General features: G+C 36.0%; 4 protein-coding genes across 4 annotated transcripts in view; 2 read left to right on the top strand and 2 right to left on the bottom strand.

The window, feature by feature from the left end:
- Positions 1–2,941, bottom strand: part of LOC137617180 (probable serine/threonine-protein kinase drkD) — a 6,326-nt gene extending 3,385 nt beyond the window's left edge. Inside the window, exon 1 of the mRNA XM_068347057.1 lies at positions 2,905–2,941. The gene's annotated coding sequence lies outside the window, so the exon portion shown is untranslated. The remainder of the gene's footprint in view (positions 1–2,904) is intronic.
- Positions 1–3,044, bottom strand: part of LOC137617179 (DDB1- and CUL4-associated factor 8-like) — a 483,388-nt gene extending 480,344 nt beyond the window's left edge. The window contains exon 1 of the mRNA XM_068347054.1: positions 2,949–3,044. Within this exon, the coding sequence (XP_068203155.1) occupies positions 2,949–3,029 (81 nt within the window). The 5' untranslated portion in view covers positions 3,030–3,044. The remainder of the gene's footprint in view (positions 1–2,948) is intronic.
- On the top strand, positions 2,940–5,512 carry LOC137617181 (uncharacterized). Its single transcript, XM_068347058.1, has 2 exons — positions 2,940–3,232; positions 4,188–5,512. The coding sequence occupies exons 1-2, from the start codon at positions 3,074–3,076 to the stop codon at positions 5,067–5,069; spliced, it is 1,041 nt and encodes a 346-aa protein (XP_068203159.1). The 5' UTR covers positions 2,940–3,073; the 3' UTR covers positions 5,070–5,512.
- Positions 5,513–5,824: 312 nt separating this feature from the next.
- Positions 5,825–9,904, top strand: LOC137616968 (uncharacterized). The gene is made up of 2 exons (XM_068346837.1): positions 5,825–6,168; positions 8,888–9,904. The coding sequence occupies exons 1-2, from the start codon at positions 5,962–5,964 to the stop codon at positions 9,629–9,631; spliced, it is 951 nt and encodes a 316-aa protein (XP_068202938.1). The 5' UTR covers positions 5,825–5,961; the 3' UTR covers positions 9,632–9,904.
- The last annotated feature ends 96 nt before the right edge of the window (positions 9,905–10,000 follow it).

The following is a 10,000-nucleotide window of genomic DNA, read 5'->3' on the forward strand; positions in this document are numbered from 1 at the left end:
TCTACAAGAAAGATTGCGTGGTTATATGAAGCTAGTTGAATTAACAATGCAATCGACAATGTGACTCATCAGCGACCTGGAATCTGATTGCTCCGGGGCAGGGCTGGTTATCCTCAGGTTTCGCCTGCGAATTTATGCTTCAGATTAGGACGGCCTTATGCCAGCATAAGTCTTCCTGTAGTGTGAGTGCTTAAGTGATTTGGATGCCAGTGTAGAGTTGTAGACTTGGGGCAATCAACTAGACGATGGTCTCCTCAGGGCACCTGTTTAAAGGTTTAAAGGCCGCTCATGAATGGCAGAGGCAAGGGACAGTGCCATTGTCCAATCTAGTAGGACAATGCCCTAGAGACTGACCATATATACATATGATTAGCGCCCAAGCCCTCTTTCCACCCAAGCTAGGACCAAGTTGAGTTAGGCAATGGCTGCCGATGACTCGGCAGATAGACCTATAGTCTCCCCAAAACCCTCTATCCTTAGCTCACGAGGATGGTGAGGTTACAGCGACCAAAGAAACTAACGAAGACTGAGCGGGACTCGAACCCCAGTCAGGGACGTTACCACATCAGCTATTATATGTTTATTCATTAAGCTGTTAAATTTCCTTTTCTTTATTATTATGAAGTCATTTATAACGGTATTTATTTTTTTTACAATGTAATACATTGGAGTAGCAAGAAAATTCCCATTAAGAATATTTTGCGGCTAGGTGTCTGACCGTTAAAGATGTAGCCTATTATTGAGAGATTGTAGTTGAAATTTGTAATAGTTCATATAAGAGGTTCTAGTAACACAGAGACTCTCTTCTTTCCTACTACCGTTAGTCTTTGGAATTACCTCCTTGCTCACCCTTCCACTGACTGTAACCGCCCTATCTTAAAGTAACTATTGTGGGTCCTCCTTTGAGGTTTAACCTCCTTTTATGTATGTTGGCTCTAAGTTTTCCATAATACTGAACATCCTTCGCTTTCAGATCATCCCATATTATACCATCCTCCAAGGTCTATAAATGCCATCCTCCATGTAGCACTTATCCCAAGTTTTGTCTTTTCTTTAGCAATGCTCCATATTACACATGATACTGGGAATTTCACTCTGGTGTAGCAGGAAATTCTCCCCCCCCCCCCTTGACTGAAATCCCCTCCCCCCGGGTAAATTAGCCTAGGATTGATTTCCCCCTCCCCCGGGAAAAGAAGCCTGGACGGTTATTTCCCCAGGGGAAATTTCAGACCTAGGATATTTTCTTCTATAAGCCATTTATGCCCCCCCCCCCTTACATAGAACCTTTGACCTTTATTTCCATCGCAAATAAACCGTTCTCCCGCTATTTCCTATTTCCAGACGGGCACAGGTGGGAACCTGGGACTTTGGGTGGGTGAAAACAGGATTATTTAACACTTTCGAGATTCGTAAAAGGCCACAGAACCTAACACACTCACCTAACCTAGCCTAGTAGGTCACAGACATAGCCGGGGCTTGTTCCCTCCTAGGTCACAGACCTAGATGGGGAGCAAGCCTCTCGGACCTCGTTCCCAGGTCACAGACCCAGCCAGGGTCTTTCCCCCCAGACCCCCTTCCTAGGTCAAAAACCTAAACAGGTCACAGATCTACCGGGGGTTAAGCCAAGGCCGTCTAAAGCAACTAAAGTACAGGCATGGTCAGTGGGGGAAGAAGTCGGCACGAGTAGGTTGATTGAGATGGAGACGGGACACCTGGCCATCCTCAACCCTTCTTCCTATCACACACCACTCACTATACATACACTTTGTTTCTCGTTATAGTTTACAGCTGATAATCCTCAAAGAAAAATTAGATCATACACACCAAAAGGAGACGACTTTGAATAATCCGATAAGAAAAATTAGACAGAAAAAAGTGATAAAATTAAAATAAAACTTTCCCGTGGCAGTGGCCTTATTTCAAGACCCATGATTCGAAACTACGCTTGCATACCGGAAAAAAAATAGTATGATTCTAACAATTTAATTAAAAAATATAAAACAACATAAATAAACGTTTCGGGCAATTTAAAAATATTTAATATTATCTTTTGCACAATCACCCACAATCGCATGATCTTGCTGTAGCCTACATTTTCTTTACTTGAAGTATTTGACGGATTTATTTTTACTTTTTTACAATTAATGTTTGCAATTCTCTTAGCTGTGAGGTTCTTCCCAATTGTCTTATCGAAGAATGATGTGTCAGATTCAATATCACTACAATTTCATGGTGACTTTTATGGTAGGCCTAGCCTACACCTAACGTAGTGAACACCTTTTTAAAAATCTCATTGTGATGTGTTATATATATATATATAGATATATATATATATATATATATATATATATATATATATATATATATATATATATATATATATATACACACACACACACACACACACACACATATATATATATATATATATATATATATATATATATATATATATATATATATATATATATATATATATATATATATCCTGTCACGATGAGCATCATTGCCAAACGCATGACTCCGTCCTTCAGGTAAGGGAGAGTGGTCATATCCTGGGGAGGGGGTACGCCGAGAAGTACATATACTCGAATACAATCTCCTACAAATTGACGAAAATGCCGTGCCGTATTGAGTATGTGTTGAATCTGTATATGTGCGTGTGTGCATATCTATCTAAATATCTAGCCGTCCTTTTTGACGGGTTTCACAATGATTCTTGGCCTTTATAGTTGATACACGGTCTAGGTTCGGTTGCCTGTCAGCTTATCATTGTGTAGCCTACTGTATTCAATACAATCCTTATCGTTTATCTCTAGGATGCCATTGTTTTCGTGCCACAAAGGCAAAGATTATCTATTCTGGCGGTAAATGTTAGAAAAAAAAAATACTTGTGTTATTTACCTGTTGGGAAATCACAAGTAGTCTCAGTAGTAGGGCTCACTTACTGTAATGTGCGTGCGTTGCGTCTTGTCTTCATCTTTCAAGTTTCGATAGGAATCGAGAGCTCGGGATCTCAAGGCCTTCATATCTACACTACTACTGCTAACACTGCAACTAGGTTAGCAAGGAAATGAATTGCTTTGTTCTGTGGTTCTTCCATCTGCTCTGTTGGACTTTCGTAGTTACTGAAAGCTTGACCGACGAGGTACACTTCGTGGATGGAGGAGCATCACGATTTTGCCAGTCTTCCGCGAAGGACCTTCATTGTGATTTTGGATTTGCAACGGAGGTTAGTTGAATCTTGGTTCGCAATTACATTCTTAGGAGTTATGGAAGTAGCCAGATTGTAGCCAAGGGTGGCTTCTTCAAACCGTCAAACCCCAAAAATAGGAAAGTGGGAAATATTAAGGAAAGCCATAAAAGCCAAAATGAAATAAAAATGATAAACAATTGATAGTCTCCGTTCCACAAGAAAGCAACAAAGCATGTTTCATTAGAGACGTGTAACAATGTATTGATAAATGCTTAACGAAGATGAAGATTTGTTTGAAGATAGCGGAATCCTGGCTACGCTCAAGCTAGGAGGTTTGGCTAAGTGTCCTCAGAAACAGCAACTCTGTCCTTTTTATCAAGTTCGTCTAAAATTGATATGTTTAACTAATGTTTTATTCAGTAAAAGAAAAGGTGCTTATTTCAAGGAAAATCATCGCTAATTACTGAGATAATTTTATTAGGTAGACTCTTTTGTTTATTTTTAGTGAATCTGATTCCAGTTTCTCTAAACGATTGGCAATATGATAGTAGGCTATACAGAAAGATGTCGATTGCTCTAAGCTTTATGACTGTACCAAAGATCCTTATTGTCGTTGCTCATGGCCTTGACCCTCTCTTATGTTATAGTAATTTTGATTATATGCGTAAGCTTTTAACAATAATTGTAATAAAAATTATGATGATGATATTGATTATTACAAATTAAGATATCAATATAATGAACAACAACAACATAAATAATAATAATAATAATAATAATAATAATAATAATAATAATAATAATAATAATAATAATAATAATTGTCAAGTAAAATGAAATAATTTCATTAATTGATATCAATATTGATGATGAAATTCAGAAATTTTCATCGAATTCAACCAATTATAAATTCATCTAATTAGGTGATAGTCTTACCTAATTTAGAAGTTTTCATTTTTTCATTATGATTTATTTAATTTCTTTTGAACAGATCGTGCGGACAGATTTCGGAAGCCTAGCAAAGTTTGAGTCGGTGACTTTCAAGAACACAAGACGTTTAATTCTTCAGGACGGTTTTTTCAACTCACTAAACCTCATCAACATTTCTTCTGTCACATTCGATGCTGACAACGACGAGGACCAGTTGGAATCCGGTGGACAGAGAGCGCTGCATCTACATAACGTCACCATTAACTACATACCGTCAAACCTACAAACCTTGAGAATGGAGAATTCGATTATGACTGGAACTTTCTATAATCAGCCATTTTTGAAGAACGTGGATGTAATACGTTCTTCCATACATAGTTTAGAATTAGGCTATCCTTTAACTGGTCATGGGGAAATTCATCTGTATATGACTGATATCAGTCTTCTGGGCAAAGTTGAAATGATGGAATATTCTACAATCACGATGACAGATTGTGTGATCGAAGACACAGCCGCTTTGAGTCTAGACCTAATCCTTCGCCATAATTCATCCGCGGAGTTCATAAGATTAGCATTGCCTCAGAATAAGGAAACGCATATCTATAAAAACGAAAACGCAAGAATTCTTATGGCTAATTTTACAGGTCACGTCAGACTTCTTGAAAAAGCTGGAGTGAATGAAGACGATAATCAACATGGCGTCTCAGGGAGTAATGACCAAGTCGAACCGACAGATAACATTGTGACCTTAGCTGTAATTCTGACAGCCAGCGTTGTCCTGAACGTTTGCGCTTTCACAATTCTGTTCAAGTCGAGGAGAATATCTAGGAAAGATGACAAGATTAAAACCCATTATAGGCCTAGAAAGGACGAAGAAGACCTTGTATATGGTAGAAAGTATGTTGTGGTCAGTAGATCTGAGGATGTTTCTTCGTGTTCGTAGCTCTACTGCAGTGGGTGGAAAGAGTAGAGCTAGTTGATGACTTATCTAAAGGAGGGTGGTGGTACAATTGTAAGGAAAAGAAATTGAAATAATGCAAGATGATTGATTGTGTTGACATTATCAGCTATTATCAGTAATATTTAAACACAATTGTCACATGTAAAACTGATTTCAGAACTATATCTCGACATTAACAACTGATTTTTTTGTGCAGTGTAATCAAAGATAAAATATTTGCTTTCGTAACCAAACACAGTCGTTGCTAATATTAGATTGTTACCGCGAGACCTCAAAACTTGAAATTCAATTATCTAATTGAAAATATTTTTGATAATTATTACCTTGCGTAAGATTAATTATACAGATTTGTGTGCTTAAGATTAGTATTGTCACGTAACTGAATTGTTATAAGATTTAATTTTATTATGAAAGAATCAAACTTATTTCAGAAACAATATATATATATATATATATATATATATATATATATATATATATATATATATATATATATATATATATATATATATTTATATATATATATATATATATATATATATATATATATATATATATATATATATATATATATATATATATATATATATATATATATGTGTGTGTGTGTGTGTGTGTGTGTGTGTGTGTGTGTGTGTTGTGTGTGTGTGTTCCTGGAAATTGCGTATCTTGGTACTTTTTTTGGATTTATTTTATTTTTTAATTCTTATCTTCTGATTGCAGTATGATTTACATGATAACCAAACCATAAATGATAACACTCATATTTATTGACATTACTCACTCACAATGTAATCTTGAGCTGTTTACGCCTACGTACATTCAGTTAGGGGCGCTTTGATTTCTGGGGTGGGTTTTAGACTTAGGCCTACAGATGCAACCGAATATATGCCCAAGGTTTACTTTAAAACAAACAAGTTTTCATTTTGTGGGCATTTCTGTCAAGAACAAAATGAATTGGATATTTCTCCTGAGTTCCGTCATGCTGACAGTAAACGGTGTTTCTGTCTCCGAAGAAAATAAACAGGAATGTCAAGTGTACGGAAATACACTCATGTGTGACTTTCAAAATTCGACGCAGGTGAGATTTTTCTTTTTAGTGTTAGCGTATTTTTGTTGTGATTTCTAGTTCCCAGTGACGAACAAAAGAAAGAATTGTGGGGGGGGGGAGGAGTGTTTAGTCCATAATTCTATGCCTTCAAATTTGCGTAATAGGCTCGTTATTATTATTATTATTATTATTATTATTATTATTATTATTATTATTATTATTATCATTATTATTATTATTATTACTTGCTAAGCTACAACCCTAGTTGGAAAAGCAAGTTGTTATAAGCCCAAGGGCTCCAACAAGGAAAATAGCCCAATGAGGAAAGGAAATAAGGAAATAAATAAAATACAGGAGAAGTAATTAACAATTAAATAAAACAGCAACAATGAATTAATTCATATATGAATTATAAGAACTTAGAAAAGCAGGAGGAAAAGAATTAAGATAGAATAGTGTGCCTGAGTGTACCCTCAAGCAAGAGAACCTAAGAAGAATTGTTTGATATTTGCCAAGTCTATGAGGGCAGAGGAGATTGTGGAAAGGATAGGCCAAAAACAAAACCTCGCACACATAATTAGCCCAGGTCCAGAGGAAACCATAAAAAGGAGGAAAAGTGGTTGGGGTGGGTTGGTGGTAGGCGACAATAAGAGAAGGGGGCGTGGCTTGCCAGCACACCATGAGAGTTGACGCTCTATAAAGCAGTATTAACAGAATTATTATCAGAGAAGATAAGATAAAAAGGACCAGATGCATTAAAATCCTTGAGAGAAGGTTTTCGCTTTTCCCCTTCAATATGTATACTGTTAGGTTCAACTACTATTCTTACCAAATAAGAAAGGAGCATAACCAGCATAAGCGAAGGATCAGATGAATTATTATTATTATTATTATTATTATTATTATTATTATTATTATTATTATTATTATTATTATTATTAGCTAAGCTCCAACCCTAGGTGGAAAAACAAGATGTTATAAGCCCTAGGTCTCCAACAGAGAAAAATAGCCTACTGAGGAAGGGAAACAAGGAAATAATAAACTAAGAGAAAAGTAATGAACAATTATATTAAAATATCATAAGAATAGTAACAACATTAAATTAGATCTTCCATATATAAGTTATAAAAAAGAGGAAGAAAAATAGAATAGAATAGTTTGCTCGAGTGTACCCCCAAGCAAGAGAAATCTACTCCCAAGATAGTGGGAGACCATGGTATAGAGGCTATGGCACTACCCAAGACTATAGAACAATGGTTTGATTTTGGAGTGTCCTCCTAGAAGATCTGCTTACCATAGCTGAAAAGTCTCTTTTATCCTTAACAAGAGGAGATAGTCACTGAACAATTACAGTGTAGTAGGTAACTCCTTTAGCGAAGAAGAATTGCTTGGTAATATTAGTGTTGTCAGGTGTATGATGATAAAGGAGAATATAAAAAGAATAGACCAAACTAATCGGTATTTGTGTAAGCAATGGAAAAATGAGTCGTAACCAGAGAGAGGGATTCAATGTAGTACTGTTTGGCCAATCAAAAGACCTAATACTGTAACTCTCTAGCGGTAGTATTTTAACAGTTCAGAAAGAAAATTGTTCAACAGAAGTGCGAACATCAAATGTGTAGTAAGGAAAAGATAAAATTCGTAAGGATTGTGACATATTAAATACAGGTGTAGACACAGGCAAACGATTGTTCTTGCAGGCAGTAGGGAAAGCAGAATATGTTGTCAAGTGTTCGAGAGATCTTATGAAATGGCGAGTTCTAGAAGGATCTCATGAAAATGCAACAATATTTCTATTTCCAACCTAATGTAATAGCTTTAATTGGATTCTTACCTTACGGTTTGCACTTATGTTGTCATCATATTTGGCATATTTATGTAATATGATATCATGATAGGAATTTTTGAATGTCTCAGTCCTTCTCTAGTTCATTGTGCGAAAAACCAGATTTTTTATAAAAAAATATTCTAACATGCAATAAAGTACAAATGCTATTACTCATTTACCCTTTTTGGGGGGTCATTTTTTAACGTAGAGCAAATTAATGTTAAAAATATCAGAAGAAATAGCTTTGGGTTACGAAAAAAGACGCTTTTCTCATATGAAATCCATATCCATTTTGTATTAGTGATTTTCTTTTACCATTTCTGAAAATCTACTGTGTTATATAGTATTCTAAGTTGTCTTAAATAAAGCAGATTTTTTAGGAGAATTGTGCAAAGAAGGTATCTCATCTCAAATCATTTTTAATCCTTTTCCCACAACAGTGTCCCACCAAATTTCAACCATCCCCAATATCTTTTCTCTCTCTCTCTCTCTCTCTCTCTCTCTCTCTCTCTCTCTCTCTCTCTCTCTCTCTCTCTCTCTCTCTTTTGCTAGCAGGATTATACCAGAACCTATGAAAAGATTTATTCACAAAAATTTCAGAATAGTTAGACTTAATAATAATAATAATAATAATAATAATAATAATAATAATAATAATAATAATAATAATAATAATAATAATAATGATAAAGATTTTGGGAGAGATTGTCATTTAACTTTTGGAATCAGAAACCTCTCAGTGAAATTTACCTTTAAAAAAAAAAAAGTTCCTTGGAATAAACAAACCTTTCTTTTAGAGGGTAGTTAGTTTATACATCCAATCGATGATTTTCTTTATATAGAATTGGGTTAAATGAATAAAAAATATGGCGAACTTGAGAATCACCTAATTTTGATTTTAGTCTTCTGCATCTTTTCCAGAATGTTCGACTAGAAGAAAGCGTCAGAAAGTTCGAGGTCGTGTTTGTAATGAACGCGAAGCAACTGTTCCTTCGGAACAGCCTTTGCACCACGCTCAACCTCTATAACATCGCTTCTGTCCGGTACGAGACGACCACGGAGATCCTGGAACACTGCGAGAATAACGCGTTGCATCTCCACAACGTAACCATCGACTTCATCCCACCAAACCTCCACTTCTTGAGCATGGATGACTCGCATCTACTTGGAAGCTTCTTGAAGAACTCCTCATTCAAGAGGATAAAGGCCGTTGGCTCGTCCATGCAAACCTTGAGTCTTGACACGCCCGTCAGCGGCGACGGAGACATACGGCTGTATCAGACCAGGATCTCTGCCATAGGAAAGCTAGAAATGGAAGGGTCAGCTCAGTTCTTTCTGACGGATTCGGTCATTGAAAGTATAGGCGACGCCAGCATAATACTCCACGAGAACTCAACGGCAGAATTCACGCGGACAGTCTTTCTCCAGAAGAGGGAGACAAATATTTTTCACTACGGCAGCGCGAAGATTCTCATGGCGAATGTCACGGGTCGTGTCAGGGTCATCTACAAGACGAAATCGACAGAAAATGAAGATTCAAAGGATGTCTGTTCAGGTCAAGGGGAAAATGCATCTAGTTCTTATGTTACTGCACTTGCAGTGTTTCTGATTTTCAGTATTATTTTGGACATCTACATAATTGTAAAAATAAAAAGTGGGACCTAAAGTTGTTTTTAAAGAACTGCAATTATCCAGAACCTGTAATATCCGTATTATATAATACTGAGGTTTTCATGAAAGCCAAATACTATTAAAAAGAATAGCAAAAATGCCATAATTAGATCCCTTATACTTCAGTTTCGCGATTGAAAAAGAGGTAATATGCTTGAAAATTCTTAAAGAATAAAAGCTACTCTCTCTTCATATCATATGACGTTCAGCATAAACTTGCTTTAAAAACAACAACCACACGTACAATAGACCACTTAATTACACGCAAAGTCTCAAGTAGAAAGTGGCAAGTTATCTTTCCATAGAAAATCTTCAAGCTGTCATTAGTATATTTGGTATTTACGTGTATAGTGTATATATATA

The sequence above is a fragment of the Palaemon carinicauda genome, chromosome 23 (genome assembly GCF_036898095.1).
Source record: "Palaemon carinicauda isolate YSFRI2023 chromosome 23, ASM3689809v2, whole genome shotgun sequence".
Lineage (NCBI taxonomy): Eukaryota > Metazoa > Arthropoda > Malacostraca > Decapoda > Palaemonidae > Palaemon > Palaemon carinicauda.